Source organism: Pipistrellus kuhlii, unplaced genomic scaffold, assembly GCF_014108245.1.
Source record: "Pipistrellus kuhlii isolate mPipKuh1 unplaced genomic scaffold, mPipKuh1.p scaffold_m20_p_11, whole genome shotgun sequence".
NCBI classification, from domain to species: Eukaryota; Metazoa; Chordata; class Mammalia; order Chiroptera; family Vespertilionidae; genus Pipistrellus; species Pipistrellus kuhlii.
In genome coordinates this window covers 12,689,159-12,710,526 of record NW_023425416.1, presented here as the reverse complement: position 1 = coordinate 12,710,526, position 21,368 = coordinate 12,689,159, and the positions used below count along the sequence as shown (strand labels likewise).

The 21,368-nt window shown below is 42.7% G+C and overlaps 1 protein-coding gene across 10 annotated transcripts in view; it reads right to left on the bottom strand.

Moving 5' to 3' along the window:
* Positions 1 to 1,213: 1,213 nt before the first annotated feature.
* Positions 1,214 to 21,368, bottom strand: part of ARHGEF3 (Rho guanine nucleotide exchange factor 3) — a 250,794-nt gene continuing 230,639 nt past the window's right edge. For all 10 annotated transcript variants that reach the window (XM_045579038.1, XM_036430790.2, XM_036430795.1 and 7 more), the window contains 6 exons: positions 20,085 to 20,181; positions 19,850 to 19,926; positions 14,100 to 14,357; positions 8,130 to 8,300; positions 5,197 to 5,383; positions 1,214 to 3,417 (listed from right to left, as the gene is read on the bottom strand). In XM_045579038.1, the coding sequence (XP_045434994.1) occupies positions 3,065 to 3,417; positions 5,197 to 5,383; positions 8,130 to 8,300; positions 14,100 to 14,357; positions 19,850 to 19,926; positions 20,085 to 20,181 (1,143 nt within the window). In that variant the 3' untranslated portion in view covers positions 1,214 to 3,064. The remainder of the gene's footprint in view (positions 3,418 to 5,196; positions 5,384 to 8,129; positions 8,301 to 14,099; positions 14,358 to 19,849; positions 19,927 to 20,084; positions 20,182 to 21,368) is intronic.

The window sequence follows — 21,368 nt, the reverse complement described above, 5'->3', positions numbered from 1 at the left end:
AGGAAAAGAAAGGGTGAGTTTTCATTTGGAGTTAAATTTATGTGAATATTTTGATTACTCTGGTAATTAACAGTATATAAAATAAAATGGTAAGACCTTCTTATAAAGATAAGACCAATTACCAGCTTTATTGGGCCAGCATGCTATTGACAATTGGTTACCGGTAGCTTAAAACTGTTTAATTTTTTCATCCTAAAAAAGATTTAATTAAAAAACCCTCTTTGGGGGAACACAATAAACCCTCGATTTTGTGGACTTCAATTTAACGAACTTCAGGTTTTTTTTTTTAATTAAATCTTTATTGTTGAAAGTATTACACATGCCTCCATTTTTTCCTCCACTAACCCCTTCCATCCCACCCAATCCCCCACCCTGGGCCTTCACCACCCTATTGTCTGTGTCCATGGGTTATGCACATATACATACAAGTTCTTTGGCTGATCTCTTCCCATCCACTCTCCCCTCTCTTCATGCTGAGATTCTGCAAGGCATGTGGTAATTGATTGTATTGTCACGTGGTGGCATGACTCTCTGCAGCAGTTCCCAGGGGACATGCCCTAAGCCACGCCCCAACCATGTGCATTTGCTTCTTCAAGGTGGCTGGCGAATGCAAGCATTTACTAGGCCTACTGGTAAAAATTACTGTAATAGATGTAGAAAAGTATGAAATTAAACTTTTCCTGCATACTTAATATTAATTACACAAGCCTGTCTACCTAAGTAAAAACAGGTAAACTAACTCATTTTGTCAATTTTTTAACTTAAGCATTCAGAAAACCAACTATATTGTAAAATGTACTTTTAGCTTTAATGGACACCCTCCACTCAAATTGTCCACTATATCAATGTTTTATTATAAAAATAACCAAAGAATTTCAAAGTGAAATTTGCCTTCCATTGTTTTGTCTTGAGTTCTTCAACAGTGAGATCCAACACTTCTTTTCTGTAAGAATTCTGTTATTACTTGATATATACTAGTAATACAGATTCAAGATTGTTAAAAACTAATAAATGGATAAGTGGGTGAGCAGAGAATGATCTTAGAAATATGAGTTATGCAAAAGCTATGATAAATCAAAGAAAAGCATTCATTTCAACCTGCACCCTCTTTCAAAATTTGCATTTGGGAACAAGCAAAAATTTTGGAAAGAACCTCCCAGGGAAGTAGTTGAAATTTGATGTTTGTAGGGTAGAGACTGTACACAAGGAGGACAACATTTTCAGGTAATTTATTTGAAATGCTCCCAGAAAGTTTAAGGCCATGATATAAAAACATTCATTTCATCAGAACATTCATTGACTTTCTTCCCAAAGGTCAGCTCTCAATGGACAGCTTTTCCTGACGCACTGGCCAAAGTGTCCGATGGCTCCTGCAAAGAATGAGCCATTTCTTTCCCACCATCAAACACCTTCTCTCTGCTTCCGTCTGCAGCAGGTTCATTCACTCCCAAAGTCAGTAACAACTTGAGAAACGGAGCAGTTTTAAATAAACTTGCAATAGAAAAAAAAATTCACCGCGGATTAAGATCTATAAATACGGAAATAAGCTTACAGGGTAAAATTGACCACAATATCTTTTGTTTTTGAAAAATAAGTAATATAGCTTGTTTCTATATTGATAAATCTTGTCACACAGCTTCTCTGAATGCACATGACAGCTGTACGTAATAAAATGACAACATACTATTTACTGCTTTCTTTTCTGTAAACTTGAAAGACACAGAAGATTTAAAAAAAAACAAAAAACCGTTTTGGCAATAATTTAGCATCGTTACTACTAGTGCTGGTGTGGGTATAACTTTGCACAGGTCACCCCTAATATTTACACTCACAGGAGCTTTTCTGTGAATTCGGTAACTTTTTTAAAGGTCTAAGACCCACTCTTTGTTGTCAATCAAGGCTGGACAAAGAGATACTAGTTTGGCTACCATATCCTAATTAATCATAGAGTTAATTAAGTTGGTCTTTGGAGAAGGTAACGGTGACTCCCAGGACAGACCGAGAGACGGCAACCTCAGGACCCAAAAGCAGAGCAGGAAAGCCCGAGGCTCTGGCTGCTTCCCGAAGGGCGCTGGGCCTTGCTTTGCTCTTTCACCATTTCTCACATAAGGTCCTGATGAACGCACTTCTTCCAAACTCTTCTCACGTCTCTATAAACAGAGTTGCTGACTCAGTTTCAGTCCTTTTCCCTCATCCCTTCATTCATGCTCTGACAGGTGCGGAGGCCTTGGCAGATGGAACACAATGGCGATGGGCTTCCTTGCTACCCTGCCAGGTTTCCCCAGGCGCTCTGAGATTTATTCTGATGTTTTAGGCTAGAAACGGCTCTCCCAGGCAGGCCAGCAAGGATGACAGAGACTCCGGGTGCAATGCACATTTCAGTTCAAGACTCAGAGCGGACAGCTGCTTTTGCGCTGGTCCTGGGAAGGCCAGACTCTGGTTCATGCCCTAAGATTACTGCATCAGATTTGCACTGGATGACACGACAAGGTCAAGAGGGTATTTCTTCCTTTGCAAAATGAAGCCTTCAGGGCCCCCAGGGATGTTAACATGCTCCGTGGTTGTATAACATCGAGGCAAGTTCACTGCCAGCATCGATCTTTCCCAGTTGTCCTTCGAATGCCATCATGGCACACAAGCCACTTCCTCGAGCCCTGTGTGCAAGGCTCCCTAACCACTGTGCCTTCAGCGACCACGCCAAAGAGCTAGAAAAGCACTAGAAAACATGGGAGGACTCGAAGAATCTACATGAAACAGTAGTTGAGAGACTCCTTTTCTATTTTTTTTTTTTTTAATCCAGCAGGACATCTGAGAATAAGTTGTTCAAGTACCTCTTCATCCAACCAGACACTTGTGAAACACAATACAGGAGAACAGGCCACAGGCTCCAGCTCACACAGACACACGGGCAGTTACAGTACGAAGGACAAGGATACAGACACGAGAGACTGGGTTGACATGGTCACAACGTTATTAAAAAGTGCTTCTCCAACCGTTCCGTGAGTGGAATGCAAATACTGTACAGGTAAGACACAGGGCTACTTCCGGGAAGCACTGGCTTCTGTCAGACATTGCTTTCAATGTGCTTGCTGTTCCCACAGGAGGAGTCTGTCTGTTCCATGCGCTCGCAGTCGAGGCTGACCTCACTCGTGTCCATGCTGCAGTCCGAGTCACTGTCCGATTGGTCCATCTGCTCAAGTTTCGTTTCTCCCTGCGGCTCCCTGCTCCCAGCGGCGGGATTTAGGGACGGTCCCTCGGAGTCCGGCACCCCGGCCTGCCCGGCGACACACAGCACGGTTTCTTTGGCTTGGCGGATACAGTTGAGCCACTGCTGTTTGTTGAAGGTGTCGTTGGCTTGTAGTGAGTGGGTCTGACTTTGGGATCCATTTTTGAAACTTACTCTAAAGAAGTTTTTAACTAGAAATGAAAACACATGAAAAAAAAAGTCAACGGACAGATACTCTCCCAGGCCAAGAGAATAATTGCAATGACACTAACCCAGGTCCCCATGGCACAGGCATCACTGACTGATCACAAATGTGTTCCACGGGTCCAGGACATGGCTCAGCAGTGCCCTGCGGCCACCGTCCGTCAACCAGAGTTGACACCAGTCTAGCTCTCAGCTGCCCTCAGAAGCTAGCAAATGGTATCAGCCCGGAAAAACTATGTCACGTTTCAGGGGACCCCAGCGTACTGGTCACCCAACCTGGCTGTGTTATCAAAATGCCCTGAGGAGCTTATTAAAAACATAGGTTCCTGGGCCCTACCCTTAGAGATTCAGAATCACTAGGTCTAAGGTGTGCCTGGTAGTCTGTGATTTCAACCATTTTCTCACCTGGAGAGTGTTTCAAGTTCCAGAAGCTCTTTGTAACATCAAAACATGCCTATGAGCCTCCACGATGGAACTTTTCATTTAGTATCCAGTGATTGAGAAGATACGTAATGACGCAGAGCGGTTACGAATTCAGTTTCATTGAAAAACGAAGTTACATGTTTAAGATCTCAACAGAAATTTGTGTGCATTTAAAAAACAGGAGTGCACACTGTGAAAGACATTTAGTTTAATAACAACACCAACTGGCATTTAACGCCCCACATGCCATGTGCACCACTTGGTTCAAGAAGGATCTGCGTCCGGCCAGTTCCCTTGCATACTCCTGCAGTCAAGACTGGGAGCCACCTCCTGCTCACATACATTCGGGCTCCACTCTTTGTCTTGGGCAAGTTTCACTCCTTTATGTCTCAGATTCCTTATTTGTAAAATGAGGGAAACAAAGAGAATCTGCCTTATATGAGATTATTATGAGGAATAACGGAAGTCCTTGTACAATGCCTGGCATGTAGCCAGTATTGGAGAAATAAAAGTTACTACTACTACTACTACCATCACTAGGGGGAGGGCTGATGAGTAGCTAAGAGGTAGTACATATTAATGATTCTGACAATATGATGCAAATGTTACCCCAAAAGTCAAAATGTCACTTTCTCAAAGAAGGCTGTCCTGGCCACCTCATCTAAAACAGATCGCCTACTGCTATCTCCTTACTTGGATTTAGTATCCTTAACAGCACCCAGAATATTTCTTTCTCATCTACCTCCTCCATCACAATGTAAACTCCATAGGGGCAACACCTTTAACTGTTTGTTTACCATGGTGTACTAGTGCCTAGAAGAGTGCTTGACACTCAGAAGATACTCGATGGCTATCTTAGCTCCCCTTTGTTAGCGCCTTTGCTTATTCAGCCTCAAGTTAGAGAAGTCCATTCCAGTCAGTACAAATGAACCAGCAGCCCAATCGACCATTCGTATGTCTCTTTAGACAGCTCCACTACAAAAGGCATGTTATGCAACTGGTGTTCACAGAGGGACTGTCTCTGTGTGAAGCACGCTTTTATACAATAGGAAGAGAGAGAAAGGAGCTTAAGAAGCACCAGTTCAGTTATGTACAGGCAGGTTCACTTGCAGCATCTTACTTAAAACCCTTAAAACCACCTTATGGAGTAGGTCTGCCTGCATCCCCACTTGGCACATGAAAAACCAAGGCTCCCAGAGACTGAACAAGGCTAGACAACCAGTAAGCAGTGAGATGGCTCTGGGAGGCAGTTCAACTCCAAGGCTATGGCTCTTCTCTTTTCACCAGCCAGCCACTCCCTCTGAACCACCACTGCACTAAACACGCAACAGCTTAGAACATACTTCTCTCGTTGTTGCTGAATGCCCCGCGCAGGGAGCCGCCCAGCCTCACTTCTCCATCCTGCAGGTCCTCCAGCAGGAGGTCCTTCACAGGGATCGGCTGCCGGTACAGCTGGTAGCAGAGCTGCTCGTTGTGCGTGATGGCTCGGGTGATCACCAGCACTTCTTGGAACAGGAAGACGTGCAGTTTCTAGGAGAGAAGAATCCACAGGATGAGTAGCTGATTCCTGGACTAAGAGGCCCACAGGCACCAAGTTCACACTGGATTATACACCTCAGGCTCAAATGCACCTCCTGGGAAACAGAAGTCAGGCAGGTCCTAGGCATTTCCAGATGCACCCATTGCCTTTCTTATAGGATCCTTCCCAGGGCCCCATGGAGAAGGCCTTTCTGCCTACAGACATCAGCAGCCAGGACTGCCTTCACATTGCAACTCAGAACCTGTGCAGACTCACATGGCCCCAGCTCCCATATGAAAAAGGGGAACAGAATAAAGAGGGGGAGTGAGGGAGGGGGAGATAGTACCTCCCTGACTTTTGTTTACATTACTAAATATAATCCTAGGAGATCAAAATGAATGATCTATAATAATAAAAGCATAATATGCTAATTAGACCGGACATCCTTCCGGATGACCTTCCGGATGAAGCCGGGGCTGTGAGGGAAGCCGGTGCCGACAGCTGGGGGAAGGAAGGCCTACTCTTGCACGAATTTCATGCATCGGGCCTCTAGTAGTCTATAAAGGATAAGACTGGTATATCAAAGCTTATTATTAATCTCTTCTCCCCAAACTAAAACAAAACAAAACAAAACAAAACAAAACACAAACACTTGTTCCTTCAACCACAGAGCTGATTACCAGCTTCATCCAGGCTCCCCCCCTCGGAACACTGCCTGTTCCCGGAGAAAACAGAGCATGCTGCTGCAGCCAAGAGAGAAAAGATCAAAGACGCCGTCCCTCTCAGTTGAGTTCATCAGAACTTCAGCTCTCCAAAGAGCTTGTGTTTAAAAGCCTGACGACTGATGTGTGTGCTGTGGGCAAAAGAAAATCTCAAAAATAAAGGCTGTGTCAAACCACATCACGAAAGTACTTTTGCCGGGTGGAGGAGGGGTAAACGGGCTCCTTTCAGTTTCATGTGCCAGACAGACGCTTCGCACTGTTGGAAATGCTTAGAGAGTGAACTGAGAAGATCCACCACTCTGCAGCTGGGTTTTGGCTTTCTAGTATTTGGAAGTATTTGGGATTGTCAACTTAAAAGTCTCTAAAAGGAAATGAGTAGAAACTCACATTGGAAAAAAAACATTTTTTTTTTTTTTGGTTATAAAATAGTACATATTTTTCTCTTACTTCGTGAGTCAGTTTTTAAAATAATTTTTCAAATTTATGCTCCTGGTAGTAATCTTATTACCTTCTTTTTTATTAAAGTATAGTTGACACGTTACACTAGCTTCGGGTATACAACATAGTGATTTGATATTTAAGTACCTTACAAAGTGATTACTATGTTAAGTCCAGTAGCCATCTGTCACCATACAAAATTACTATGATATAATTGACTATATTCCCTGTGCTGCATATTACATGCTGTGACGTAATTAACATTTCCAAGCCTGCTCTTAAATGCCATTTCACAGTCCAGGTCAAAATGATATCCCTTGAGTTATCACAGCTTGATTAAGAACTCTCCAATATAGTTTTGGCTGATCAGCCAGCATGCTTCAATGGGTGAGTGTCGACCTATGAACCAGGAGGTTTGATTCCTGGGTGATGGGCTTGATCCCACCAGGAATGTGGAAGAGGTAGCCGATCAATGCTTTTCTGTCATCATTGATGTATCTCTCTCTCTCTCTTTCCCTTCTTCTCTGAAACCAATACAAATATATTTAAAATATAAATATAGTTTTGGCTTTCATCCCAAGATATTGAAGATAAAATACAGTAAAAGTGGAGACACTTTGTCAACACTGAATTTAAATATATAGGATAGATAATAAAGTTTGTATTATATAAAATATATTTTACATTATAACATAAAAATTATAACATATAACATGTATTAGCATTATTTTCTACTGACGATACATAAAAATAGCCTCGTCAGTTGAATGACTTTTTAACTCTCATATAATTCAAATTCATCCTTTCTTTATATAAGCATTCACTCACTCCCTCAGAATAGGTTCTGGGAATTGACAGGGCACAGTCCTCTCTCAAAGAGCATGGATAACGGCAGATACTGACAGAGAGGCAGAGAACTGCACCCACTGCAGTAAGCGCTCCAGGGGAGATTTGTCCTTGATAGGAGAGGAAGAACAATTTCAGTTTCTATTCAGGAATAAAAGCCAGGAAATGGGGTATCTACAGGCCAGAGGAAGATATACAGCTAATGGGAGGTAGATTACTATTTAAAAAAAACAATACATTTGTCTCAAAATGTCAGTCTGTAGATGGGTGACAATCCATAGGAAAGAAAAGAGTTTCTCCCAATGCTAACTGCACTCCACGTAAGAGCTGTTCCTCTGAGATCACCCGCTGTTTCCCGATAGCCAAGCGGGAGGAGGTAACTGTTCTGTGTTTGCTTTTGAAGGTTATGATCAAACAAAACGAAACATGGGCAACTCTATGTTGTTTTCCAAAATCCTTTCTATATTCTGGTCATAAAACTAATACAACATATGTACACATAAATTATAAACATGTATGTGTAATATATGTTACTGATATATAAATTATAACCATATAATATATAAATGTATATAATTATACATATCCACATATACGTGAGTCTCTGATATAAAAGACAATGGAGAAACCATTTTTGTCTAAAGAACGTGGCCCTGGGCAGGAAAGGCAGGGTCACAGGAGGCTCAGCAGCAGATGGATTACGTGTTGGGGGAGGCCCAGGGGAGACCACCGAAGGGGAGTCACCACTCACCATGCCCCGGTTGTTCTTCAGTTCGCCGTGACAACACAGCACTCGCGAGCTGTCGATCAGGGAGTCCTTCTGGCCTTCTTCCAAGTAAAGAAGTCGTTCTTTGTAATAATGGCATTCCGACTCCCCAGTCTTGATGTTGATTTCTGCCACGATTCCCTGAATGATGTTTATCTATGGAAACAAAAAAAAAGTATGGGGAATGGAAGCAAATCACCCACGCTAACACGTCCCTGGGCCTCAGCCTAGAAGGTCACCATGATATACCTGGATCTAATTCTGAGATTCCAGTATCTAAGTTGCTGCTTTGGGAAAGGGGTCAAATACAATGCTTTTAATATTCTGTATCTATCTATCCATCTATATACCCACACACAGACATATACATGTATTTATGCATATATACACATACATTTATTTGTACACACATACAGATATTTGTATTATATACAAAACTAATGTTGGTGAATAATCTTATCTGAGAGGACAAGATAGAAGGTACTGTTTTCGATATGCAGAACTCACAGCTACTACACACATTTAGGCCCAAGCCTCAGCACGTGTGAAAACAAGTGAGGGGGTAGAGGGATTTCGAAGCAATGGTAGATGCAATGCTGCTAATATAAAATGAAGCAAAGCAAAGCAAAACAGAAAGAGCACGGCACGAGACATGATCAGGGGCGTGAATTTGGATGTGTTGTCCTATCACTTAGGTACATCTGAAAGTTAGAAAATACTAGAAAACAAAGGAACAAGAAATCAGTTGAGCAAAAAATCCTAAGACGCCAATCAAAGGCAGAGTAATGACTTCCGCTGTCCCCTAATAGCGAAAAGACCCAAAGTCCCAATGGCCTTGTGGTGGCATTAACTGAGAGAGCTTAAAAAGTTACCAGGTCTTGTAACACGTTGAAGTGGTAGTGAATTGTTTCTAAGATGGTTGATTATTTTTTAAAAAACATATATTTTATTGATTTTACACAGAGAGGAATTGAGAGGGACAGAGAGCTAGAAACATCGATGGGAGAGAAACACCGACCAGCTGCCTCTTGCACACCCTCCACTGGGGATGTGCCCGCAACCAAGGTACGTGCCCTTGACCGGAATCGAACCCGGGACCTTTCAGTCCGCAGGCCTACTCTCTATCCACTGAGCCAAACTGGTCCCGGCGATGGTTGATTATTTTTCACATGCGAGTGAAATGACCTTCTTCTCAAAGCAACTGGATGGAAACTTCTACCAGTTATAACTGGAGAATCCATGTGAGTGTGACAGAAAAGCATACCGCTCCGAGCTAGAGCCTGGTGACGGTAGCCTAGGAACGGATGCATAATCTACATACTTTTGTAGCTATTAGAGTTTCAAAAATCGCCCTTGTTGGTTTGGTTCAGTGGATAGAGTGTTGGCCTGTGGACAAAAGGGTCCCAGGTTCGATTCCCAGTCAGGGCACATGCCCAGGTTGTGAGCTCCATCCCTAGGAAGGGGCGTGCAAGAGGCAGCCAATCCATGATTTTCTCTCCTCATGGATAATTCTCTCTCTCCCTTCCTCTCTGAAATCAGTAAAAAAGAGTTTCAAATATAATTTATTTAAAAGATATTTTTTATTGATTTCAGAAAGAAAGAGAGAGGGAGAGGGAGAGCAGAACTGTGAGGGAGAGGAAGAGGGAGAGGGAGAGGGAAAGGGGATAGAAACAGCAATGATGAGAGAACATCATTGATTGGCTGCCTCCTGCACACCCTCTACTGGGGATGGAGCCCACAACCTGGGCATGTACCCTGACCGGGAACTAAACCATGACCTCCTGGTTCATACGTTGAGGCTCAACCTCTGAGCCACACCGGCCGTGCTCCACTCTTGGTTTTCAAAGATGACTTCTTATTTATCACTACTTTAAAAAACAAACAAAAAGAAATGGCACAGAATATGCTACAGCTATGACTCATCCTTTAACTTAATTAAACTAATGTTTATTGAACATCTGTTCATTGTTAACATAGGTTGGGTGCATTCAAAGAAATGAGAGGGTCTCTATCCTCAGGCTTAAAAATATTACATGGGAGGTATCTGAGCTACTGATTCATTATCCTTTACTTTGGTACATTTTTAATATGTTATAGAATCCATATATTTCCTTGCTTTTAAAGATCTTGGCATTCATTGTTATGACTCATTTTATAAGTTAATTACTACTAAGTTTAACTGGGCAGCTGACATGAACCAGTACTTGAGTCAATTTTCTGAGTTTCCTGCAAGTGTCCAGGAAACCAGAAGGAAGATGCACCGCAGGCATAAAGACGTTTTCACTTCCTAATTTAACTCAGGAACCGAAGAGCTGGCATATCACATGAAGATTAATAAACTCAAACTCCACAGTGGCTCCTCGGGCAACTGTGACTACTTTCAAAGGTGCTTTTTTTCTCTGGCGTTTGAAAGTATAAAGAGACAAAACAATGGAAATCATCCGTGTTATTCCATATTCTATATGTATAGTAGTGACTCTGGGTCTGCTTTATTAAAAATCTTATTTTGTATTTATATCCACCGGTACACTGTCAGAGCCTACTCTCTCTGCACTGGTTCCTGAGAAGAGTTTATTTTGTAGAATTTCATCGAGGAACAAAGCTAAATAGAGCAGATTGCCAAAAACATCGTGGCAGTTGTACATTTAAATTAAATGTATTGTTGCCTCTCTCACCAAACCAAAGGGAAGGGACTGGTAACGGTATATGACGAGCGATACCTGGTAACTGAACAGGGATTAAACCCACAGATGCTGGATTCATCATGCTCAGAGTGGAATCTGAAAGCCCTGTCTAGCTAGTCCCTTGGGTGGTAAGAGCATCTCCTCACAGGCCCCTGACATGAACCAACAATAGCAGCCTTCACTGCATCAAAAGCAGGACTGTTCTTCCCACTGATTGCAGTGATTTTTTGTTTTATTTTTATTTTTTATAGGAGTTGGGGAACAGTGATGAGACAGTCTGAAGGATCACCTTCTGGCTGGAACCATCCTGAGAATTTAAAACATTAAACAACTAGCTCCCAGAATATCTGAATATACAGTCCTATTTTAAGAATTTTTCTTTTTTGAGGGGGAAATTTCTATGAAGCCTCCAAAACACTGTTAAGAAATTCTAATAACGATGTGGTAGTTTATGCATTGCATTAGCAGCAAGACTTCCTTTAGATCTAAGTCACAGATCTGAATGCTTGGTGTCGAAGCAGTTAGTGCTCTGTGTTTTATTTTTTTTAATTCCATTTTCATAAGTGGAACATTTTTTCAGAGGACATATGAGTTAAGCTGCATTTATGTTTATCAAACATTCACCACGCACCCAAGAGCACAGGGCTAAATGCTTCTGCTCATCTGGAGTAATGCCACAAGGATTTTGAAAAGAAGACTAAAAAGTGCGGTGCCTACATTATGTAAGTGGGCATTCAGAAGACTTGCAGGCATTTTCCAGTGCGGGTTTACCCATGCTTCGTGCACAAATCTGCCTGAATGACCAGGTGCAGAGTCAACTTCGGAGAAGGACGTCACATTTTCTGCACTAGGGAAATTGGTGCAAACCATCATATTCTTATCTCCCTGGCTTCCAGTTCAAGCTTTAGCTCACGGGGTATGTTTTTTATTTTTATTTATTTTTTATTTTATTTTATTTTAAAAATATTTTTATAGTTCTTTTTTTAAAAAATATATTTTATTGATTTTTTACAGAGAGGAGGAGAGAGGGATAGAGAGCTAGAAACGTCGATGAGAGAGAAACATCGACCAGCTGCCTCTTGCACACCCCCTACTGGGGATGTGCCCCAACCAATGTATATGCCCTTGACCGGAATCGAACCTGGGACCCTTCAGTCTGCAGACCGACGCTCTACCACTGAGCCAAACCAGTTTCGGCTTTATTTTTATTTTTTTTTATTTTTATACACAGAGTATTATTCTTTCATGCTGCCTATTAAAAAGAAGAAATCTTCACAATAAAACTGTAAGCAAGCTCGTGTGCTTTAAAAAAGTAATTATTTAGACTAGCGTGAGCTCCCTGCTTTCATTCCTGCAGACCACACACTGGCTGGGATGAAATATGGAAAGGAGGCAACTCTATTGCACTCTCCCCAGTAATAAAAACAGACATGATGGAGTGAGATGGGCCTCACCCCCGATGCCCGCATTCCCCATTGTGCTGGACTGCGGGCCTGGTCTGTGTGAGGCGGGCCTGCCAGACACCTCATGAATCAGGACAGACTTTTCTCTTTCTTCTCTGTCCTTACATGGAGGCACCGGCCCAGCTCTGCACCCCCGAGGCCTCTCCACAGAGCTGGGTGGACAGCTTCCTGTCATTCCAAAGGCAGCAGGGCTCAGAGCGGCCAGGCTTTCCGCTCTGCGGTATAGGATCACAAGGAAGTGGAAAGGGCCCTGGATTTGCAGTCTGCACTGACAGGTTCAGACAGCAGCCCCATCCCTTGCTAGCTCTGAACCCGACAAACTGTTTCCCCCTCCAAGCCTCATCTGGAAAATGGTCCTAACAAGAAGTTATCTCAGCCCTGACTGGTTTGGCTCAGTGGACTGAAAGGTCCCTGGTTCAATTCTGGTCAGGGGCGTGTGCCTTGGTTGTGGGTGTGCAGGAGGGATGCGTGCAGGACGCAGCTGATCGATGTTTGTAACTCTCTAACCATCCCTCTCCCTTCTTCTCGGTAAAAAAAAAAAAAAAATAAAAATAAAAAATCAATGAAATATATATGTTTTTAAAAAAGAAGTTATCTCATAGACTACTCTGAAGATGAACTAAGAGCTGACTTACTAGGTATTCAAGAAACATCTGCAGGTATTACTGTTAGTGTTGTTGTTACTACTTATTATTAAGCCCTTCTTCGGGAGGAGATGGGCAGGTTGCTCAGCAGGTTCAAGACTTCTGATTTTCAAACCACCGACAAACATCCTTTCTGTTACTGTCACAGACACAGTCTGGGGACGAGCCCTATGAATTAGTCTCTGCCTCCACGTCTCCTGCCACTGCCGAGCAGGCTCCCATGACTGCATACCTGGGCAGCTGCACCAAGCAACCGTCCCTAGACTCCCTGCCTCTGTCCCCCCGTCCTACAGACCAGGAGGTGTCTTGCCCAAGGTTACACAGTTTGTTGCGATGGAGCTGGGATTTGAACCCAAATCCCAGCTACTTAGAAAACAAAAACACAACAGAGAGAAAATGTCTCAAGTTGACACGTAAAAACCTCTATATAATCAGCTATCCACCCCCATCCTCTGCTTCCTCTCCCTGTTTCCTCAGACTGTCCTCAACCTCGGTCTGACTGCTCCGGGCCTCTGCCCAGCCAGGACCTGTCCTGTCACATCTTCACTCCCTGCACAGGCCCTTGGCTCCTCCAGCCTGCAAAGACCCCTGCCCGCCCCGCCGAGTACCCTGATCAGAGCCCAGCTCTCTGGGCAGAATGCTCACAGTTTACCTTATTCTCCTGATGCAGACCCCATTTCCCCCCAACTTAATAAACCCTCACCAGTGAGCAGCCCTAGGCCCGTACTGCAACTGGAGGCCTGCATCCAATTGACTGAAGAGAGCTACATGTTAAGTGGGTGCTGATTTCAAAAATGGGCCTTGGGGCTCAGGTAAAAAGCAACTCCAATTTGCTAACTAAGCAAAAATATTCAACTTAAAATCATCCCAGAGATTTCTGACCTTCACAGCAATGGTAACAAACAGACTGCAGAATCAAAAAATGGTAGCATCAAAGGAACTTTAGAGTGCACTGCAAGTAAACACTACATTTGGTAGGTTAGGAAACTGAGAGAGGAGACGTGACTTGAAAAAAAAAAAAAATATGGTTGGTAGCAGAGTCACGCCTAGAACCTACGGTGGCTGAAGCCCATGTACCCAGGGACCCTTCATTCACCCATTTACCCAATCCTCTACGGTCCCCTGGGGGAAATAAGAAGGCAGGAGAGAAAGAAAGAAACTTACAGCTTCTTCCAGGTGCTGCTGGTCTGGGTTATCATTCGGTGTGTGCCTCAGGATTTCGCGGAGGAGCAGAGGGTATTTGACCAGGCGGCTTCTCGGAATATCGAGGAAATTCCACAGATCTAGTTTGCGGCTGAAGGGGGATTCTAAGCATCGCTGAAGGAAATCCTGGACCCGGTGGTCTTGTTTCTTGTGGTCCAGCAGGGCTTTGGCGGCAACCTGGTTGCTGCAGTAGCTGTCGTAGGAGCTGAGACAAGGCAGCTAAGAAAGGAACAGGAGGAGAGGGTTGGAGTGTTACCATCAATGGAGCTACGGTTAACATCACATGCTGGGACTGAACAAAGCCTAACTCCAGGCCTGGCCCACATTCCTTTATCTGCAAAGGCTGAAGGACACAGACCAATGGAATCTTCAAGATGACAATGGAACAACGTCTTTTGGCTCTGATTTGCTTGCACAAAGTAACTGTTTTAGTTGCATGTTTCCTTTCTTGATTGTTAGGACCCATTTAATTTATTTTGATTAAAATCTGATTCAAATTTGTTTGCATTTCTGACAACCTAAGCTAGAAACAAAAGAACTCAAATTATTGCATATGCATATAGTTCATAATTTTCCTAAACTTCCAGAAGTATCTGGTGAGGGGAGAACATCCTAGTAAAAATTTTCTTTTAAAATTATTCATCAGAAATATATCTAGAAGACTTAGTAGCATAAAAAGAAAGCAAGCACCCAGATATGCAGCCAGCCCATGGCAGAGCTTGGAGAAAGCACCTCAACTTTATTTTATTTTTTTACTTTATTCTAAAAAATATATATTTTATTGATTTTGTACAGAGAGGAAGGTAGAAAGATAGAGAGTCAGAAACATCGATGAGAGAGAGTCATCGATCAGCTGCCTCTTGCACATCCCCTACTGGGGATATACCTGCAACCAAGGTACATGCCCTTGACCGGAATTGAACCAGGGACCCTTCAGTCCCCAAGCCGATGCTCTATCCATTGAGCCAAACCGGTTTCGGCAAGCACCTCAACTTTAGTTTAAGGTTGACTGCTTCAAAGGTGGACAGATTATAAAGAACTCCAAGAGGTTAGAGCAAAAATGTAATTAGTAAAAAATGTGATGCAAGAAGCATTTAGTAGAATCTTTTACATTAGTTCTGACAGGCCAGGAATCATTCTTGGCTCTACCCAATGGTTAACATCACACTGCCAAGCAAAACACAACTTAAGCTTAAAGACCTTGGGACACTTCAACCTCACTGTCTCCTTCCAGAAGGGCACCCTATACCAAGCCTCCTAAGGCACTGGCTGTCAGCTTCCAGAAAGTTCCTGGAGGCAATAAAACGCAGCCAATGGCCTTGCTGTGTGCTTCTCGCCCCCAGACTATGAAGCCACCAGGACACCTGCTCTGCAGTGGGATTCATTGCAAGACAGGAGCAAGAGAGTCTTTTGTTTCTGTAACCTCAGCACTTTACACTGGGCCTATTGTACAGCAGTCTGTATTCTGAATTAACAAATAAATGAATGCTTAATGGATTACAGGATTAGAAAATATTTGATTATTTGGGAATACGGCTTAAAAATAAGTTGCGGCAGCATCTGAACCATAGGTCAAAGTTTAAATATTTTGCTGCTTCTTTTACCACTCTTACTGAAATTATTTTCTCAGAGACTGAAAACAAAAAAAGATACCAAGGAAGCAATGTTTAAAAAGTTCATTGTTGAGTTTGATATTCCTTGGAAACATTTATCTTTCTTATATGTTTTGAAAAACCTCTATTTGTGTTAAGAGTTACAGAAATTCTTTCCTTAATCTTCTATGTGAAGGTGATGATAACACACACACACACACACACACACACACACACAGCAGATATGGTTTGTGGGTTGTAATTTAGATCTTCAGAGTTAATTAAAAGGAGCCTCAGGCCCTCTCAATTTCATTTCCACTTCCTCGCCTTTTAAAGAGACTTGGAAATGCCTGATGTGGTCATTGTATCAGCAGTAACCATCGGATGTAAACCAGTGAGGAGGCCCCAAAGACACCGCTGCTCACTGCCCAATGAGCCATTACTCTCTGTGATCCTGCCGCCCCCGCTGCCACGGCAACCAAATTGGGCTCTGGTCCTGTGTTCACACCTGACAGGGTGCTCATTTCCTGGGCATGACCTGCGAGGCGCTCTGGCGCAGTTCCCTGACTAGAAGAGGCCACAAGTGATCTACAGCTAGATAGGAGGTGAAGAATGTACACATCTCAGTTTCCAATTACATGCACGTGCACCTATGTGAAATGTGAGCGGTGACAGACAACACAGTGGTGAAGAGGACAGACTGGGATCGGGGAGAATCATTTCAAGCCTTAACTCGGGCTGTGACTAGTCAGGTGACCCTTCTGAGCCTCAGCTTCTCCATCTACAAAATGCACAGACTCATGTCCTCCTCTCCTTTAGTGAAATAAGCAGATAAAAAGTGTAGCACGAGCGTGGCTCCTGGTTAAGAGTCAGTAAGTGCCAGCTATTATTATTATTTATCCCTGGCATATTTTTATGGAAGAATCTGTGGTTTAGAGAAGCAAGACTACATTAGCTCAGCTGGAGACAAAACCAGTCTGAGTGTGTTCTCTCCCCATCCCACCTGTAAAGCTCTGAACCTACCATCTCTTTAAACGGACGATTAAGAAAGAATTCACGAGGGAAAACTCTCACTTTTTAAGAAATTCCTTCTGTCTCCCTAACAGTGTGAAAAGTGGCACAGAACAAATCTATATTTTTGCTTTCATGTGCCCTGCCTCTCTCCTTGGAATTAAAATGGAATCAGAACCCAATTAACATGAGAACTTGTGCCTGGGAGAGCTTATATATAAATTATTTTATTACTGAAAAGAGTGTTAGTGTGAAGGTAAGTCACTTGGGAAGTTTTTTCTTTTTGATGGGGAGGCTGATGAGAGCAGGCTGACCCCACAAGGAGACTGATCCTCAGTACCCAGGGAGGTTCCCTGAAAAAAATAACACAATCCACCACTCCTGGAAGGCCTTCAAAGTAAAAGTCATCGATTCATTCAAAGGTCAAAAGGACTGGTCAGGGCTAACCCACTTGGCAGGCTCACTTGTTTAAAAGGGTCCCCGCCCCCTTTTTTTCTTTTGGGGGGAATAAATCAATTTTTCATGGGTCAAATGGGCTCTGACTTTTCTCATTCAAAGTCCACTAAGATGTTTATTTTGTTCTGTTAAAAAGACCAGAAGTCAGACAGATGGATCCTTTGGTTTACAGTTCCCACTCGCACGGACACATCTGCAGTTAAAAGAGGGAAACCTTTAACAGCTCGTCGGCCTGATAAACAAGGACCATTTCTACAAGGTCTGGTCACAAGGGGCCAGTTGTTTAATTTCAGGATGCTCCTCCAGCTGCAAGTCCCACTGGATGTCTGAAGGATTCAGCCAGCCATGGGTCGAAAGGACTGTAACAGCTATCCCTAGAGCAAACCGATTTTCTAATAAAAGTGACAAATATTTCTTTCAGAAAAAAAAAAAATAATAATAACAAGGCAAATGCCTGTACTTTTGCTTCTGACATAAACTGACAAGTTGTATGTTGGTGTCTATGGAAACCATGCAGCTCCATGTTGCCATCTCATCAGAAACAGCAGTCACCACGCTGATTCTGGAGTGGGGTCTCCCTGGCCCCCCAGCTCCCATCAAAGCGGCCCGCAGACTCAGAAGTGTAAGCACAGGGAGCACACCCTCTCTTCTCATTGCGCCTTCTCTGTCTCCCGCTGTCTGGCTCTCTTTAGAGAAATTTCTTTGGAGCTGAAGAAGTTAAAACATCTTCCACAGCGTATAATAAAAAAGTGAAAGTCAAAAATATAAGACGAATGACCTCTCCTGAAATATTCAAGCACATTTTCTAAATTATTCATATGAGAACATTGCTTGCCTTTCAGATGCCCCTGGGATATTTCAGCCTTACTGCTAAAATTGACTCCCGAACTAACAGTAGCTAAGTCATGAAACCCTCCAAGTTTCTGAAGCAAGGCAATAATAATCGAGAAGCGTAAGTTAATAGAAGAGGTCAATGTCAAAACTTAGGAACCAGCAGGTTTTAGGAAGGCTAAAAGACAAATGCAAATGGAACTGCATAAAGAGAACTCACATGGGGAGAGTAGAATTTATAACCTTCACAACATTCTCCAAACAGTGTACGACCCCAATACTTGCTGTTGTGGCAGTGTCTGCCTATTTTCTAGATCAGGAGTGGCAAACTCATTATAGGCTCTCGAAATCATTTGGTCTGGCCCAGGGGTCGGCAAACTCATTAGTCAACAGAGCCAAATATCAACAGCACAACATTGAAATTTCTTTTGAGAGCCAAATTTTTAAACTTAAACTTCTAACACCACTTCTTCAAAATAGACTCACCCAGGGTGTGGTATTTTGTGAAAGAGCCGCACTCAAGGGGCCAAAGAGCCCCATGTAGCTCGCAAGCTGCAATTTGCCGACCATGGGTCTGGCCAAAATGATTTAATTAAATATTTGGGGTGAGTTAATTAAATATTGACCAAATAGAGCAGGCTAATTTTTAAGTTGGTAATTTTGTACGGCCTGCAAATGTTGCTATAAATATCCAAATGGCCCTCGGCAGAAAAAGGTTCCACATCCCTGTTCTAGATCATTGTGTGGATCAGAAGGATGAGAGACCTAAGCCTGTCTGGAAGGAGTCATCAGAGCACTCTGCGTTCACCACCTGGTTCAGAACAAATGGAAAACCCCTGGGGCTGGGGTAGAACACTCAAGCATCCACAGACGGAAACAGAAGCATGCCATAGGAGTGATGGGGACTGTGACATGAGAGTACATGCCTTGTCCAAGATAAATAAATGAACAACCACCTTATGGACCCAATAAAACACACATTCAGCCCAGGACCATGAATTTGGAAGCCCTGTTCTAAGGTCACAGCTGATCTCTTCAATTCAGAAAGGAAAGGGTTATACAGTATTGAGATGAAGGTCAGCATTCTAGCCAGCTTTCCTATGAAGTCTCTTAGAATCAGATATATGCTAAACAACAACAACATTTAGTCATCACCTTGTTTATGAAACTACATTTGGCTAAAAGAGGTTTTTGACAGCTTGAATAAAAGCTTTTCTAAGGCCCTGGCCAGTGTGGCTCAGTGGTTGAGCTTAAACCCATGAACCAAAAGGTCACAGGTTCGATTCTCCGTCAGGGCACCTACCCTGGTTTCTGGTTCAATCCCTGATCAGTGCTTACAGGAGACAACGGATGGATGTTTCTCTCTCACATCAATGTTTCTCTCTCTTTCTCCCGTCCTTTCTCTATTAAAAAAATAAATCAATAAAAACATATATTTTAAAAATATATTTAAAAGTGTTTTTTTGTTTTGTTTTGTTTTGTTTTAATCATGATGGATAGGAATATGCCCCTAAATTTGTACTGGAACAGAATTGGTAATAATTATAATTAGCCTGAATAGAACATTAACTAATGTTACTTTATTTTACTGGAAATAAGGGCATGTTATCTTTAAATGCAATAAATGTGTAATAAGAAAAAAAAATCCTTGCTTGGAAGAGATACAGCCTAACTATGATAAATTTTACAAGGGATTTGCTGTTTTGTTCGTTTCTGATGTGAAATCAGTGTTTGCTAATAAGAAGAAAAGTCTAGCTAATATGAAACTCCATTTCAATGATTGACATTTATCTTCAATCAAGACCAGAGAACTTTTCTTACCCAGCCCACGAGGATGGCACCGACGTGTTCAGTTGAGCCATCAGGCTTCCGGACATCTCGAAGCTGACGGAGGAGCTCTGGTAAACAAACAGAACGCTCATGTCGTTAGGCACTCAAATACGAAGGAGGCTGGAGGTAGGTTCTGAGTTACTCATATTATTACATAATCATGACTTGTATAAGGCAGCTCAATTAAGGCTACAAGTCACAACTCATCCTGGGAATGAAATTATACCTTCGTGAAGAGGAATCAGGGAGTCCAGTGTTCCAAAAATCTGATTCAACTCCTGCTCTGTCATTATGGAGAGCTTCAGCATGGGGTCGTGATAGGCCTGCGTGAGAACCACAAGAGATGGAAGCGGACATTGAAACTCAGAGGAAGTAAGTTGTTCATGTAAATGGCTTCTGAGAGGCCCTGGGAATGACAGAATGTTTGGCTCTCCCCAGCAAGTTCTCCCATGATACTGCAGAAACAGCAGATGGGTGTGGCTGGAGCAGATGGGAGTCCAGCATTGCCTTAAGTCTTTTGTGGTTGTTAATAAACCAAAGTAGATTTTTTAAAAAATTCCTGTATCATACATCTAGGAAAGGGCACAAATCCTAATTATAAAGCAGATTTGATTTGTATGTTTTAAAAATTAACATTATGACCACCCCTTATCAATGATAATTAACCCACAAGAACACCCAATTATTTCCAGGGTACTGTAATAGAATGGCACAGTCCCTGCTTTCAAGATTTATAAGGTTATCTGGGAAGATAAAACACACAGCAAGTTAAACATATGTTTAAAAAATAGTTCAAGCCCAGACGGGTGTGGTTAAGTGGTTAGAGCATTGGCTCATGCACAGAAGGGTCCGGGATTCGGTTCCCAGTCAAGGGCACATACCTGGGTTGCAGGTCTGATTCCCAGCCCTAGTCTAGGCAGGTGCAGAAGGCAACCAATTGATGTGTCTCTTTCACATTACTATTTCTCTCTCCCTCTTTCTCCCACCCTTCCTTTTTCTCTAAAAAATCAATGGGAAACATATCCTCAGGTGAGGATTAAAAAAAAAAAAAAGAAAAAGAAAGAAAAAGACTACATTGGCTACAAGACATGGGCTTCATTTCATCCATCTTCCCTCACACCATGTGATTAAAAAACAAATTTCCGTATAAAAGATCCTAACTTACATGTTAGTACACAAGTGACTCACTTAACCATATTATCCACTTATGAGATTCCAATGACTATTCCTTACACACAATTCCAGTTTCAGCCCATCTACCCTTTCTCTCCTGTAGATAAGGAGGCCCTGCATGTACAGCTTCTAGGACCACAAAACATAGGTACAGCCAGGCCTCCACCAATTTTCTGATTAAACGGAAGTACCCTTTGAGGTGCACTGGAGGCATGCAGAAGAGAACCCTTAAAGGTCCAGAGGGCCTTCTTGTTTTGAGCCCTTTGCCTCACTGCTTGGCGTGTGCAGGTTCTTCTCAGTTCTGGATGACCTTAGTCATACACGGAGTGCTCGGAAA